At 50.8% G+C, this 16,648-nt stretch overlaps 1 protein-coding gene across 2 annotated transcripts; it reads right to left on the bottom strand.

Moving 5' to 3' along the window:
* Positions 1–381: 381 nt before the first annotated feature.
* Cd40 (CD40 molecule) lies at positions 382–14,144 on the bottom strand. 2 transcript variants are annotated; one of them, XM_075963046.1, is made up of 9 exons: positions 14,037–14,144; positions 8,921–8,999; positions 8,486–8,611; positions 8,097–8,243; positions 7,606–7,699; positions 4,507–4,568; positions 1,859–1,948; positions 1,722–1,753; positions 382–930 (listed from the first exon to the last, which is right to left on the bottom strand). In XM_075963046.1, the coding sequence occupies exons 1-9, from the start codon at positions 14,085–14,087 to the stop codon at positions 739–741; spliced, it is 873 nt and encodes a 290-aa protein (XP_075819161.1). In that variant the 5' UTR covers positions 14,088–14,144; the 3' UTR covers positions 382–738. The 2 variants fall into 2 exon arrangements, with proteins under 2 accessions (XP_075819161.1, XP_075819162.1); XM_075963047.1 differs by having other exon boundaries at positions 594–906; positions 1,698–1,753; positions 14,037–14,143.
* Positions 14,145–16,648: the final 2,504 nt, after the last annotated feature.

Below are 16,648 nucleotides of genomic sequence, written 5' to 3'. Positions count from 1 at the left end.
GTCAAATCCTGTAGCCCAGGCTGGCCTTGAATTCACTCTGTGTTCAAGACTGGCCTTGAACTCCTGGCCCTCCTGCCTCCTCCTCCTAGAGTTCTGGGATTACACGCACGCACTCTTAGGGTTTGCACATACACGAATGCATGAACAGGTACCACAAAATGCCTGTGGAGGTCAAATGTCAACCCTCTCGATTTGGTTAGCTCCTTTTACCATGTAGTCCCAGGGAACAAAATCAGGTACTCAGGCTTTGTTGGCAAGTGCCTCTACCAACAAAAACCATCTTACCTGCCTGGGTATGTGTTTTAAAAGCCGTTTTTCTATCCATCATTCCACTACCTTTTTTTTTTTTTTGTCCCACCAGCTAGTACTTCTGAGATCCTGTTGTATAAATACATTACAGATTTATTTAGCCAGTCCCCTGCTGGTGCCTTCTAACAACACAAGCCACAGAGCCATAGACTCTGGTGTCCATTGACTCCTTATAGCAAAAGTCTGCGGAGTACATTTGTGGATCCTGCACTGCTGCAATTGTCTGTGGATATCGTTGTCATCTGCTGGCCTGTGGACCCCTGGTGCCTAGGCTTTTCCTCCATCTTCAGAAGCAAGTCGAGGGATGGGATGGCAGTGGGGCAGGCTTGACAGTTAACTGCACTGGGCTGCGTCTTTGCCCCTTTCAAATCTCAAACGTCAGCAGTCATCGGAGTCGGGCCCTTGTCCTTGTGCCCTAGCTCCAGAATCTCAGACCAGCTGCTTCAAGTCCACGCTGCCTGTCAGCTGTCTCTCCTGCACTGAGATGCGGCTCTCCTTGCCATCCTCCTGTGCGACAGGCTGACACCCATGCAATGTCTCCTGCACAGGAGCTGCAGTGTTGTGGCCAGGATAATAGTCCACCTCCACAGGTACTTGCTGTCCAAGATCAGGGGATAAGGCCTGGGGAGCCAGGGTGTGCAATCCAAGATCATCCCTAGCCACAGAGCCATCCTGCCCCTGAGGAGGGGAATCCTCCTCCAAGTCCCTTCCCCTTGTGTGTAGGGGGGGGGGGGGCGGGAGTATCAAAGCTGATTTCTTGGATACCTCCTGCCCCCTGCTGGACACATGAAATTTGGCAGGAAACTTCCAGAGCCAGTCAGTGGAAGAAGCTGCCCCTTTGGTTCCACCTACTGGCCCCTTAAGGCGGGACTCCCCTATGTTCAAGGAGGGAGAAAAGCATGGGCTTTCCAGTGGTGCCCAGTTCCTCCCAGTGGGGAAGTGACTGGGTTGGAGGAAGAAATGAAGGCCGTGAGTCAGGTTTAGAGAGGGGTAAGACCCCAGGGACAGACCCTGAGCCCGTTTTCCTCTGTGTGTGGAGGGGGAGGAGTATGGAAGGGTGTACACACACGTGGTGTACACACACGTGGAGTGTGGTGTTGGGTGTATGTGCACACACCCATGTATGCACTAATGGAGGTCACGCTCAATCTTATTAGCTGAGTTAGGGTTTCTTTCGAAACCTGCAGCGCCTCATGTCAGCTAGACTGGCTGGCTAGCAGGCTCTGCATGCCCACTTCCCCTGCCAGCACTGACCTCACAGGCTGTTTTCACGGGTACTGGGTTCAACTTCAGGTTCCTGTCCTTGTGTAGCAAGCACTTTGCCCACTAAGCAGTAGCCTGTCTCCCTGCACCGTGAGCTTCCCTACCAGCCCACTATCTCTTCCAGCTTTTCTCCCTCCAGGATAACTTACCTTATCATCCACGGGGTCCTTGACCCTCTTTTCTAGAAAGAAAAAGAAGAGGTGGGGCATTGGGAGGGCAGGTTGGCATCAAGCACTGGCTGGTTCTGCAGGGCTGAGTCCTCCCTCCCTCCCTCCCTTTCACTCACTGATACAGAAAGACATCACCACGGAGATGGTGATGAGGATGGCCATCACGATGGGAATGACCAAAAGGGCTCGCATCCGGCGCTGCAAACCTGGAGAGAAAGACCTGAGTGGAGCCACTGGCCAGTGCGCCTACTCCTCATCCAAAGCAGCCACTTCCTCTAGCATCCGGACCTCCTGAAGTCAGAGCTTTCCCGCACTCGCGTTGTGGATGATGTTGCCATTAGGGGACCTTTTCAAATGCTTTGCGGTACTTGCCGATGTTTATGAATTGAGAGATTCATATTTTAGGAGGGATAATGTATGTGGGTCTGAGATATGTGCAGGTGTGTGTATCTGTGAACACATTCAGAGGCCAGAGGAGGATGTAGGTGTCCTGCTCTGTCACATGTCACCTTCTGCTACTGAGACAGAGTCTCTCGCTGAGCCTGGAGCTAGTCTGGCAACCAACAAGTTACTTTTGTTACTGAGAAGTAATTCTCCTTCTCAGTCCCGCCCCCTCCATAGCACTGGGGTCAGAGCTCATGCTTGCACAATAAACACACTTACTTTTAAGTCATCACTCTTGAGCTTGGGAGATTCCAGGTGGGAGGACCAGGCCCCCAATGAGCCAACTTCCTACCTGGCACCAGCTGCGTGGGGAAGGGAAAGCCCAATTGCCTGCCTGTTTCTCACACCCCCTGCTCTGTTCCCTATGCTGCGGCTGTTCAGCTCTAGTGTCTACATTGTTAAAATCTACTAAAGAAGTGTGCAGGAGAGAGGTACTGTATCTCTTGTGTCTACATTGCAACAAATTCAAAGCAACAAATAAAAAGACCCAAAGGCAGGTGGCTTCAGAGGCAAGGGGTGGCAACCACTTCCCCCACAAAAATTACGGAGACACAAAAAAATTTAATCAAGGTTAGGTCCTCTTTGAGACAGGGTCTCACTAAACGGCTCAGGCCAGCCTTAAACTTGATGTTCTCACTCATTCATCCTGCCCCTGAGTGCTGGGACTGCAGGCCTGTATCACCACACCCACCTGTTAGGTAGGGAGGCAAACACCAGTAGAACAAACACTGGCTCATAGGTGGCTACCTGGCTTTTAAATAAACTCATATTGGAGCTGGGTGGTGGTGGCGCACGCCTTTAATCCCAGCACTTGGGAGGCAGAGGCAGGCGGATCTCTGTGAGTTCGAGGCCAGCCTGGTCTACAAAGCTAGTCCAGGAGAGATGTTACACAGAGAAGCCCTGTCTCAAAAAACCAATAATAATCATCATAATCATAATAATATTGGAACCAGGGCCAAAATTAGGATGATGTAGGCAGGGTCATGTCAAGGCAGCTCCTACTTGATTTTAAAATCTGCTCTTTTGTTCATCATAGGTTTTCTGTTTTTACATTTGTTTTTGTTTTTTCTAGTATATCAAAGTGGTTTTTCTCTCTTGCTTGCTGTCCTTTTACAATAGCTTGTTACGTGTTACATATGAGCTCAAGTGCTTTTCTCACTCCTTTCCAGGAGAACAAAGTCAATCTTGAGAAAAAGCAATGAGACTAAAGTTTTTTTTTTCCTTTTCTTTCTGGCAATGGGGATCTAACTTAGGATCTCACACATGCTAGACTACTGTGGGGGTCTAACCCAGGATTATGCACATGCTAGACTAGTGTGGGGGTCTAACCCAGGATTATGCACATGCTAGACTAGTGTGGGGGTCTAACCCAGGATTATGCACATGCTAGACTAGTGTGGGGGTCTAACCCAGGATTATGCACATGCTAGACTAGTGTGGGGGTCTAACTTAGGATCTCACACATGCTAGACTAGTGTGGGTGTCTAACCCAGGATTATGCACCTGCTAGACTAGTGTGGGGGTCTAACCCAGGACCTCACACATGCTAGACTAGCGTGGGGGTCTAACCCAGGATTATGCACAGGCTAGACTAGCGTGGGGGTCTAACCCAGGATTATGCACATGCTAGACTAGTGTGGGGGTCTAACCCAGGATTATGCACAGGCTAGACTAGTGTGGGGGTCTAACCCAGGATAATGCACAGGCTAGACTAGTGTGGGAACCTGGGTTGTCAGGATTGCACAACAGGAACTTAGTTTCCTGAGCCATCTCAGTAGCGTTCTTTCCACTTCCTGTCTAGACAGTGCCTTCCCAAGCTGCCCAGGCTAGCCTGGAACTGGCAAAGTTCTTGCCTCACTTTCCTGAGGTGCTCTGTTGACAGGCCCGCTCACCAGCCCTGACGCTCTTGCCCCTCTCTTTCCTCACTCACACAGTGACAGCCTCGTCTCTGTCGTCTGCGTTTGTGATCCAGGCAGCTGGTGGAGCGTCACAGCCTAGCGCCCAAACCGAGGCTAACAGGCAACAGGGTCACACGGTGTAGCCACACCTCAAGTGCGGGGCAGCAGAACAGCGCTCACCATTTCCAAGTGGCAAAATTCCACACCAGGTACTCACAACACATGGGTAAGGGAGGGGCTGCTGTCAACCCATTTCACAGTCGAAGACACTGAGGCTCACACAGGGAATGTGATGCCTTATCCAGCTCCCAAGACCAAAGCTGAAGTACTATTCCCCAAAGTGCCTTTCATTCTCACTCCTACCCCAGTGTTCCAATGATCTCCCCCTTCAGTCCACCCTTCCCAGTCTCCCCTGGACTCACCACAGACAACATCAGTCTGATTCGTCCCTTCCTGTATAACCGTCATCTTTTCGGCCTCACAGCTGCACAAAGACACAAATGTACACATGTATGTGCATGCACACACGCATGCAGGGAGGGAGGGTGGGAGAGAGTAGGAGGGAGAAACACAGAGAGAGACAGAAAGAGTGTGTGAGACAGAGAGAAAACAGGGCTCCTCAAACATAGAACTTCCAAGTCCAGAGGAGTTGGCCAGTGAGTGGCAAGTCCACGTTCACTGAGTATGTGACTTACATACACTACAGCATCCTGAGTTGGTCCTTAAGGGAAGGACGGGAACACACAAGTGGAAGGGAAGGTTACTGCCCACATCGAAGGAGGGATAACCAAGGGTGTGGATGATGAGGGTCAAGCTTTGTGGTAAGGGTTAAAACTGAGAGGGCCTTGTTCCAAGGCAGGACCCTCAAGGCAGGAATGGGAGGAGATGATTGGCCTACAGTGGGGCTTCTCAATCTCGGCACCCGAAGGTGTTTTGCACTGGAAAATGTTCCAAGCTTTCTAGAATATTTAAAAGTGCCTCTGTCTCCACTAGCTAAATGCCAGGAACAGCCCCCTAACCAATGATGGCATCTGAAAGATGGACCAGATACAGACAGTGACCCACAGAGAACAAAACTGATCCCTGTTCAGAAGCTCTGATTTAAGTGCCTTCGGGGAAGATTTCACTATGAAGGCACTGAAGAAAGTGAAAGTTGGAGCCGGCTTGGCAGGACTAATGTGTCAGGAGGGAGTCAAGTGGGGGTCACTTGTGATGGCCTGCTCCAGGCAGGACAGTTCCAGGCAGCTCAAGAGTGTCCTTGGCACCCAGGCAGATGACCTAACTAGAAAGAAGAACTGCTCTCAGACCACACACGAAGGTGTTGCAGAGGAACTGCCCCCAGGCCACTCGTGGAGGCGTCGCAGAGAAACTGCCCCCAGGCCATAGAGGAGGCTTGCAGGAGAACGGCCAGCCAGGGGTGGAACAGGAGTGGAGACGTGAGATGTGGGATGGGTATTCCTGGGAGAAGTGGGCAGAGGGGGACGTGGCAGAGGAAAAGCCAGAGCAGTGGAAGGGGAACTTCAGAGAAAGCATGTGCTTTAGCTGTGTGAGAAAAACACTCAGCACCTTCATCTGAAGCCTCCAGAGAGAAGGGGCATTCCAGCTCCAGATAGGAAGCTGAGGGTCCCACACATGCTGAGGCAGATTAGGGGATCCCCAGAGGAAGATCAGAAGGGCCCCAAAAGATACAAAGTTGAAACAGCACACACCAGCTAAGTGGGGCAGCGTGGTGGGGGCACATTGGATTTCGATACAGGAACCTATGATCAGCCAATACACACCAGTGGACGCTGATGAGTGCCTGCTTGCAGATGGCACCATTCCAAATGCAGGAGACAGAGCGGGGCCGGAGGGGGGGGACTACAACTCTCTATTTATGAAGTTGTTAGGGGCTGGGAGGTGGTGGTGCGTGCCTTTAATCCCAGCACTCGGGAGGCAGAGGCAGGCAGATCTCTGTCTGTGAGTTTGAGGTCAGCCTGGTCTACAAAGCAAGTTCCAGAACAGCCAGAGGTATTACAGAAAGAAACTCTATCTCAAAAAAGAAAAGAAAAGAAAAAGTTTGTTAGCCTTTGGGAACTGTGAACTAAGTACAGATGGCCAACCACAACTTGTATAAGAGGTCATGGGGGAGCATATGTGTCCAGTGTTTCCTTGTTTACTAGTAGACTCTCTGGGAAAGAGTACTGAGGAAACAGCCTGCAGGAGGTGTTTGCCCGGTTAAAAAGATAATGGGGCATGTAGTTAAGGGTCTTACCAAGCAGGAGACTTTGAAGCAAAAGAGTAAACTGTGCTCAGGGGTGCAAATGCAGGGTGCAAGGTGTGAAGGAAGAGTTAGGGGACCGCAGCTAGACCCCAGTCCAACACCAAAGTGTCTAGGCTTCCTCCCAGAGGCAGCGGGGAGCCACGGAGTGCTTTAAATCATGAAGCACCCTGATCCAAAGGGGCTACAGACACTCACAATGACAATATGATGCAGAATCAACCAAGGGGGGGCACCAGAGGCAGGGAGCCTGTGAGGGGATGATGCTATCACCACACCACAGTGATTGAGGCTCAAGTTGACTACACTAGAGGAAAAGGAGGTGAACTCCCAAGATGCCCATACCAGACGTATGGACCCGACTGAAGTGGAGGGGAAGCAAGGGTGGGCGGCTCACTGTGACTGCCTGGAGCCAGAATCTGCCTCTCACTTGGGGCTTGGCTAGGGGCCCACCCTGGATATACAGAGTCGGAGGTGTTGGTGAAACATCACATTCAGGAATGGGACTTGATCATCTGGGGCCCAAACGACAGATCCAGGGGGAGATGGAACCATTGATGTAGATAAGAGAAGCTCAGGAGAGCCGGGGAAAGTGACTGGGGAGAAGAGAACCCCGACAAAGCAACAGAGAAGCAATGAAGACTCAAGAAGGGCTGGGGAGATAGATAACTCAGTGAGGAAAGTACTTGCCCTGTGAACAAGAGTTTGATCCTGAGAGCCCACATTTAAAAAAAAAAATCCAGACTTAGTGGCATGTGGTTGTAATCCCAGTGCTGGGGAGGAGACAAAGGGTCCCTGGGACTCTGGCCAGGCAGCCTAGTCTACTTGGCAAGTTCCAAGCCAGCGAGAGACTGTCTCAAAACAAAAGAAAAAGGTGAACAATGCCTGAGGGACAATACTCCAGGTTGATAGGTATCACACATGTGCACACGTAAATATGCATACATATATATGCACACACAGGAGTGTATACACATACATGCATGCACACACACACATGCACACACCAAAAAAGTGGAAGATCTGGCAAGGAACAGAAGAGGAGAGAAGGGGGTGTCATGGTGCCTCAAAAGGAGAGATTTCAAGAAGTTAGAGAAATCAAGAGATTCTATTAACCAATCAGAGCAGGCAAGGAAAAGAAAAATGCAGGAAATATCCCTTAGACCAGGTCACTTTCACAAGTGAGTGTGGCCATGGGGGAGGGGACTGAAGGGCAGGCAGACCCACACTACTTTCGGTTAAGGAGAGGCAACTCTTATACCTTGTCCACGGATGACACCGTTCAGAAGTTGATGACACACTGGAGAAGAAGCCAGCTGGGCAGAGTTCACACACAGTGTCAGCTGTCCCTGTGGCTGGGAGCGTGTGGGGAGGATGGATCAACAATCTCAATGGGCCACAGGATCTGAGTCCCAAGGGAGCCAGCAGACAGGCAGGGCAGGAAAGAACACCTGCCTTCAGCTCCTAGTCCCACTGCAGTAGCAACCCCCCCCCCAAGGCTGCAATCCAGCAAGGGTCTCCTCCCCTCCAAGGCTGCAATCCATCAGGGGTCTCCTCCCCCTTCCCCAGGAAGTTGCCCATAGCCAAGACCAGAAAGCAAAAGATCCCATTTCCTGTTAACGAGAAGGAAGATGCCAGTTGGGGGAGGGGGGAGTCTCTACCCTCTCAGTCTCTGAGGACCAAAGGCCAACTGCTGAGCCCCCAGTTCTTCCCTCCTACCCACAGAGCTGTTTCCCTAGGCAGGCCACTTACCCATCTGCTTAACTCCAAAGCCGGGGCCACAGGACGTGTGCGACACACATCTCACGCACTCCTTGCTGGTACAGTGTTGACCTTCCTTACAGGCACAAACGGTGTCTGTATCTGAGGTGCCCTCCTTCTCAACCTGGAGCCCATCATCTGAGCAGAGATGAGAAGGAAGAATGGGAACCCCGCCCTGACAGCACCAAGAACCCCACTTCTCACATCATCTCCTGTTTTCTTACACCCTCTTCCTACCACCGACTGTGATCACCTAACTTATTCAACAGCCCAGAGTTCCACTGGTGGGCACAGACCCGGGCTACTGAAGTCATAAGGATGCCACTGTTAGGAATATTAAGCCAGTTCTCAAGTGCACCTCCCCAAGCAGCCCCACGCACTAGGTTCACAGTGTGTATGCTGGTAACACCGCGTCTCTTTGTTCCACTTGTCCATGAATTCGCCTGAGCTACACAAGAGGCACTGGGTCTTGAAGAGAGCCGAGCAGTGTTCCTCCAGTCTCTTTCCTGAAAAAAAAAGGGGGGGGGAGGTGAGGAAATGTGGCAGCTCAGGCCAGTTCTGTGAATCAGACCCTGTCACTAACCAGGTGAGCCAGGGCCTGGGGGGAAGGGAGCTTGGGAGTGGGCATCTCAGGCCCTGCATGAGTAGGGAAAATGGAAGGCCCAGGGAAGCCTGGGGCATTCTGGCATCAAGGAAGGGGCAGGGGCATGAGTCGTTTTTAGGCTTGAGTTCACAGGTCATACATGGTATCGGCATCTGCCAGCAAACCGAGAGGGGAGGGTCTCGGGGTGGGGCTGGAGAGGCTGTCATCTCACCTGGCGGGCACAAGTCACAGCACTGGCCATTGAAGAGGTACTGTTTGTCACCACATGCAGCACATTGTCCTAGATGGACCTAAACACAGAAGTGTGTAACCGGAAGGGATCTTGGACAGGCATGTTGAAAGTTAGCCAAGGCACCTACTGCGACAGATATGGAAATCCAAAGCAGAAAAGAAAGCCCCCACAATATGTGGCATATTTGATTTTTTTTACTATATTGCCAAGTGGTGTGATTATAAAAAAAAAATCCAGAGAGTCATTTTGCCATCTTACAAAGCAAAAACTCAGAACTCTGTAACCCAAATAGATCCACTTGACTCCTCAGTGCTCCTAAAGACCCAGCAAGAAGGGAACACTGGAGCACTTCCTGGAGTCCAAGCCTGCCGGCTCCAGCTGGCCTCAGCCCTTCTCCTTCTAAGCACCGCGCCGTGGTCTCTGTCCCCAGCTCCACACCATCTGAGGTCAGAAGGATAGGAATCAGTCTACGAAGGGCAACACTGAGCAGCAAGGGGGCTGAGACACTGTGCGGGGGCAGATGCCCTCAGAGATCAGAAACACGAATCAGATACTCTTCGGAGCTAGACTTGCAAGGGGCTGTGAGCTGCCCAGCGTGGGTGCTAGGAACCTAACTCGGGTCCTCTGCAAGGGCCACACATGCTCTTAACTGCTGAGCCATCTCTCCAGCCTGTATGTGTGCTCCTTAAAGTCAGGCTAGATTTTAGGGTCCTACGGGGACAGAATTCAAAGCTCTCAGCATGTCCCGTCTCCACTGACTGTTTCAATCTCACCGTTTCTGGGGTGACTGGGTACCACCCATGCTATGAACCGCGTCTTGCTAATTTAAACTTCTCTTTAACTGTAAATCTACTGTTGCCTTGAGAGAACAGCCAGTATCACTTCCTATAAATTAAAAGAAACCCTAAAAATACACGCAACAGACTCTCAACAAGATTAGTAAACCTCAGCTCCTCGCTGTACTCGCCTAGAGCCCTCTCCCTGGGCCTGTCTTGATTCTAGTTTTAAAAGGGGGATTAGCCAAGGCATTAACTAGAAAGGTGTGGCGGTGCAGGTGTTAAACTCAGGCAGAGGTGGGAGGATCTCTGTGAGTTCAAGGCCAGCCTAGTCTACAAAAGCGCGTCCAGGACAGCCAAGGATACACAGAGAAACCCTGTCTCAAAAACAAACAAAAAACAAAACAGAAAAGAAAGGAGGGAAGGAAGGAAGGAAGGAAGGAAGGAAGGAAGGAAGGAAGGAAGGAAGGAGGGAAAGAAGGAAGGAAAGAAGGAAGGAAGGAAAGGTACTTATGACCTGAGTTCAATCCCTAAGAACCACACAGTAGGAAAGATTGGCTCCCATAAGTTGTCCTCTGACCTCCACACATACCCTGTGGTACTCAAGGACACATGCATACATACACATATACGTAAGTGTAATTAAAATTAATTTTTTTCAAAGTGTGAGAGTTTTTAAAAGAACTGTATGGTGAGTCTGCACGGTGCCGTTTGTGACTTGACGCATGCAGTGTGTGGAGGTCAGGGTACAATGTTGGTGTCAATCCTCACTTTCCACCTGTTTAAAACAGGGTCTCTTTGCTGTTCTCAGCGGCACATGCCCAGCTAGCTGGCCTGGGAACTTCAGGGGACTCTTCAGCTGCTTCGCTGTAGGAGCACACACCTCACATGGGTTCCAGGGATGAACTCAGGTCGACGGGTTGCCATGGCAACTGCTTCAATCACTGAGCTTTCTCCCCAGACTGGTACTTGGGAACTTATGTGAGGTTTTTTGTTTTTTTTTTTAAGATTTAAATTTTTTTTTTAGATTTATTTACTTTATGTGTATGAGTGTTTAGCCTGCACTGGTGTGTGCCCTTGGAGGCCAGAAGAGGACATTGGATTCCCAAAACTGGTGCCAAGGACAGTTGTGAGCCACCCTGTAGGTGCTGGAGAATGGAACCTGGGTCCTTTGCAGGAGCAACAAGTGCTCTAACCATCTCTCTAACCAAAAGGTTGGTTTTATTTTGATTATAGGTAGATTTGCATGTCTATATCTGGTTATGTGTGCGGGCAGGTACCTCAGTGTTCAGTAGAGCGAGTCAGAAACTCCTTGGAGCCAGAGTTGCAGCCCCAGCTCCAGTGTGGGAGCTAGAAACCTAACCCCAGCCCTCCACCAGGGCTGCACATGCTCCCAACTGCTGAGCCAGCCCTCCAGCCCTCATGTGCATTCCTTAAAGTCAGGCTACACTTTACAAACAACCATGGCTAGGGTTGCAGGGCACCCACCTTTGAGGATGAGAGGAGTCATTCTGCAACATAAACTAAGTCTCCCGCTTTTCTGAGGCTGTGTTTTCTCATCATTAAAGATTGGTTTTTATTATATTATTCATGTGCTAGCCCAGGGCAGGTGCTAAGAACTGAACTTGGCAGCGTGTGCTCTGACCTGCTAAGCTATCTCTCTAGCCCTGTTTAATCACCTTTAAAATGGAATTACAACCCCTGCCCTGGAGGTTGGGTGGGGAATGTCATGGCCCGGCAGTCCACCGTGGTCACAAAGTAGCTTTAATCGGCACACACAGATGAGCGTCTGTCTGGGTGCCCTGCACCCTGGCAACTGACTGACTGGCCAGGAGTCAGCTGATGGGTTGCTCTCATTCAACCTGGGTATCTGAGCAAATCACGTAATGAAACGCAGCAGAAACTCCTCCAGCCACACTGCATCCCCAGGCAGCACCTCGGCAGACTTCCCACCCTACTTCCAGAGAAGTGAAAGTCCTTGATGGCGCCTTCGAGCAAGGGAAAGAGACAACTTTCCTCTGACGCGCCAACCCCAGTTTCTAGTCCCCAAAGTTCTCAAGGCCACAACTTGGGACCCCTCACCCTGTGAGTGTCAAGGTCAGAAGTCAGGCAGATATGGATTCATATCCATGTCAAGAGACTTTGGATGAACCTCTTCCTCTTCCTGAGCCTCATTTTGGTCATCTGGGTAACAGGAGCAGGAAGAAGTCAAGCAGGCCGTATGCAATCTCTCTCCCAGATCCGTGCATAGATAGACCTCGCTAAATAGCACTTGCTATTTCTGCCAGGGCCCGGCCCCTACCTGGAGCCCAGAGTGTGGCTCACAAGGGCAGATTTTGCCTGGGTGGTCCAGGCACCTTGGTTTTTTCCTCCATTCCTCCCAAAAGACCCTCATCCTCTTCTCACCCACTCTACCTCCCTCCTGCATCCAGTCTCCCTAAGAGCCATTGCTCAAGGTAGTGGTTCTCACCCTTCCCGACGCAGCGACCCACTAATACAGTTCCTCATGTTGTGGTGACCCTTAACCATAAAGTTATTTTCATTGCTACTTCATAAGCATAATTTTGATACTGTTATGAATTACACTACTGTTATGTAGTGTAAATATCTGTTTTCCAATGGTCTTAGGCAACCCCTGTGAAAGGGTTGTTTGATTCTCCCCAAAAGGGTCGAGACCCACAGATTGAGAACCACTGGCTTAGCATGTAAATAAAAGCTTATAAGGAAGCTTCTTCATTTCCTCTCCTCTCCTCTCCTGCTGCTGACCCTGACAGTTATCCTTGCCCAGGCCACATGTCAGAATCTACAGCCCTCTGCTGGGGATGCAGCTCAGTTCCTACAATGTCTGCCCTAGCACGCATGAAGCCCTAGATTCCATTCTAAGAACCACATAAAACTGACCGTGGCGACGCATGCCTGTAGTCACAGCACTACACAGAAATTCAAGGGCAGGAGAGATGGCTCAGCGATTAAAGTGCTTGCCACATAAGTGTGTGGACCATTGTTCAGATCTCCAGAAACACATGGAAATACCAGGCATTTGTAATGGCCGCCCTGTCATTCCAGCCTCACAAAGCAAAGATGGGGGATTCCCAAAGCAAGCTGGCTAGTGAGACTTGTCATGTGGGGAGCTCTGGATTTGATTGAGACCCTGCCTCAATGAGTAAGGTGTCCGAGAATGACTCATGATATCAGCTTCATGCCCCACGTGCAAGAACACACACATACCTGGCAATTGTATACATACATACAAACCCCATACACACACAAGGCAGGGGAAAAGAAAGAAAGAAATTAAAAGTTCTCCTCAACTACACAGCAAGTTTGAAGCCAACATGGGTTAACTGAGATTCTCTCTCAACTCATGATTGATAGTATGTGCTAAAGGCACTAAGGGTTCCAGCTACAGAAAGCCAGGCCTGTAACATGACACCTGCCCACGTGGGCAATTCGAAGTCAGCTGAAACACCTAAGTCCCTGTCTCCAACCAAAAAGACTCTACAGTGCCTGAAAACATGGGGAGCCCAGCCAGAGGCGCAGGGCTGAGACTCAGGTCGTCAGGGGATTCCCAGCCTCCAGAATGAGGAACTGCAGACATACATTTAAACCAAAAGTGAATCAAGTTCTGGCTTCTGAAAATCCCGGCGATGTGCTTGGCTGGGTCTGAGCCATTCTGGTGCCCGGAGAAACCGAGGCTGGTCTCTTCATTCTGTCTTGGGTTCCACTGCTATTCCCCTGTTCTGGGTATCTCCTACGCCATGTTAAGTTCAAGAGGCAATGGCACCAACTTGGGGATTCCTCCTGGATTAGCTTGGCTACGGTAGGGCGTGGTGGTTGTTAAATCGCCTCTTACCAAGAAAATGCCCAGGGTCTTGTTCCCGCAAGATGCACTGGAAGTAAAAGGGTTCAACTAGCTGGGAAAAGATAACCACTGTAGCAGGCATCTGTCCACAAAGGGAAAGTGACAGGAAACAAGCCAGACCCGCCCCTTCCCCTAGCCAGGCTATCTTCCTGTGCACTCCAAACCCTTTCCAGTCTCTGTGGCCAGCTCCTGAGCCCAGACTTGGATTGGATAAAGTTGTCCAGGCACCGCTGTGTAAGCATGCCCTCCCTAAGTTCTCCCTGTGGACTACGCGCGGAACAGAACCCCAACCTTCTGGGAGGGGAAAAGGGCAGCCCACCTTATTTTACAGTCAAGACCAGAGATCTTGACTACTCGCCCCTCCCCGCCTTTCCCCCCAAACCAGCTAGGAAGATCTTCTTCCCCTAGTCCATCGCCCACTCTCAAATCCCTTGGGGTCGGGACAGAAGCCACTCACCGCTGTCAACAAGCAGCCCCAAAGCACGCACTGCCAAGGCAAAGACACCATAGCGGGTTCAAGCGGCCAGATCACAGAGCTTAGGGTGGTGCCTCCTAGTAACTCCAAAGTCTCGGCCAGGGGCCCCGCCCAGGAAGGGGGCGGGGTCTTCGTGCACCAGTCGCGGAGGGCCTCTGGCTAGTCGCAGAACAGGGATTTCCCCCCAGGACCTTCCCAAAAGTCTGATTCCCCCGGGAGTTTAAGGGTCGGACCAACACCTAAGCAGCAGGAGGAAGCGTGATCCCAACGGTACCCCTTTCTCCACAACTCGGGACCCCGAGAGCCACCTATAGCAGAGCTAGGAACCCTCCTGCTTGCAAGGAACACAGGGGAGAAGGATTCCTATAGGGGCCTGAGGTGGGGAGGTTACCCACAGTTCCCCCAATACCTCCGGGAATCTCCGCAGAACCGAAAGTGTCCCCAATAAGGACAGAGAGATCTAAGGAAGTCCCCAGCATCGCCGCAAACCCAGAAAACGGGAAAGACCACTTTGGAGAGCTGGGAAGTAATTCAAGGAAATGAATTCCCTACTCAGTTTCTCTTTCTTGAGAAGGAAATTCCCACTTGTAGGGGCAGAGCCCCATCCTCCCATCCATGCACGCCACCCACGTGTTTCTGGCGTCTCTCCCATCCCAGCTCCATCTGGAGTCTGGAGACGGGTATGCACTGGGTGAACCAGCCTTTCGTAGGATCCCAGGACCCCTCCCATTCCTCCTTTTGGTGGGGGGTGCTCTGGAGCAAGGATCTGAACTCTGGCCCTCATGGTTGCGTGGCAGGCACTTTACCTCAGGGGTCGTCACCCCAGCCCGTCCATTATTCATCATATTCTCTCCTGCTCCTCCTCCTCCCTCCTTCTTTTCTCCTCCTCCCCCATGTCCTCATGGAGTATATGGGGGTCAGGGGACAACTCAGGGGAGTTAGTTGTCTCCTTCCACCACGTGAGACCCATATCTCAAACTTAGATCGTCAGGCTTCATAGACCTTCCCTTTACCCCACACCCTCCACTACCACGGCTATTTCTGAACCAGGGTCAGCATTCTACTCTGCAGCTAGGGTGGCCTGGGTTCTGATCTAAGCCTTGGGTCTGATGCACTGAGTTCACTTGAGCAGCAATTTCCTCTCTACCCTTTCCCAGGAACTTGAACTAGATGGTGCTTGGGATGTTGATCCTCCGCAGGCTGAATGTCCAGGCCATGCAGAGAGGCTAGGCTGCAAAGAAAAAGGAAGGTGGGATGGGAAAGGAAAGGATAACCCCAGCCTTAGGGCCTGTCTTGCTTGCTGTTCTATTGCTGTGAAGAGACCATACATACCAAGACAACTCTTACAAAAGAAAGCATTTAATTTGGGGACTTGCTTGCAGTTTCAGAGGGTTCGTCCATGATCATCATGGTGGGAAGCAGACAGGCATGGCCCTGGAGCGGTAACTGAGAGCTTTACCTCCTGATCCATAGGCAGCAGGTGGCAGGCAGGGTGCTCTGGGCCTGGCATGGGCTTTTGAAATCTCAAAGCCCACAGTGACACATCCCCTCCAAAAAGGCCACACCTCCTAATCTTCCCAAAAAGTTCCATTAACTGGAGACCAAGCATTAAAACATATGAGCCTATGGGGGCCATTCTTGATGAAACCACCACAGGGCTTTTGCTACACAAAACACAGTAATGGCTTCATTTATCTTTATGCTAGACTTAGGAGTCCCGGAAGAAGTTACCTCTGAGAGGAGCACAGGCCAGGTGAACAGCTGCGGAGCATGTCTGGACCCTGGGTTCTGCTGCAGTCTTCTCCCTCTGGAACCTGTCCTGTCTCTGTCACCTCTGCCGCTGTCCTATCTCAGGGTGTCACTTCTCTCTCAGAAGCAGCCCTCATCACAAAGAAGATGGCAAAGGGGGCACAACTCTGGAAGCCTCAAGACTGACCTCAAACCACAGTGGCCCCTTGTGTAGAGAGGATGGCGATCACATACAAAAATGCCAGAAGCACTCAAATCGGGGACCCGCGGTCTCCATTAAAGACACCCAAAGACACCCGAGATGAAGAGAAAATTAAACTATCTTTTTCCTTTTTATTCCCTTTGGAAGACAAGCCTGGTTTTCATTTCTGTGAATGGGGGCATTACTAGAAACTTCGGCTATTGCTTATTCCTTATTTGCTTGATTCCAAAATTGGGCCCTTCACAGAACTGCCTGGGGAAAGCCAGTACACAGAATTAAAACATTAATTATATTATATAAAACATATCATAGCGGCAATTAAAGCATCTTAAATTAATGTGTGAAAGAATAAATAGTAGCCTTCATGTTGCCCCATGGGGTGCAGACCAGACAAGATAAAGGGAAGATATTTCGGTTCACACACATCCTGAGGAGATGCTGGTGTCGAGGCTTAGAGAAAGAACAGAATCGCTGAGGCCTAGAGAAAGAACAGAATCGTGTTGGGCTGAGAAAGGCAAGAGGAGGGAGAGGGGTGGTGATATGTTTCCAGGGGAGGTGGCAATGCCAGCATCTCATCGAGGGAAGGGTCCAGCAATAGAGGTAGGGCAAGGGGTGCTAGAAAGAACAGTGATCCAGGATTTGG

Source organism: Microtus pennsylvanicus, chromosome 2 (genome assembly GCF_037038515.1).
Source record: "Microtus pennsylvanicus isolate mMicPen1 chromosome 2, mMicPen1.hap1, whole genome shotgun sequence".
Lineage (NCBI taxonomy): Eukaryota > Metazoa > Chordata > Mammalia > Rodentia > Cricetidae > Microtus > Microtus pennsylvanicus.
This window is presented reverse-complemented; position numbering and strand designations above follow the sequence as displayed.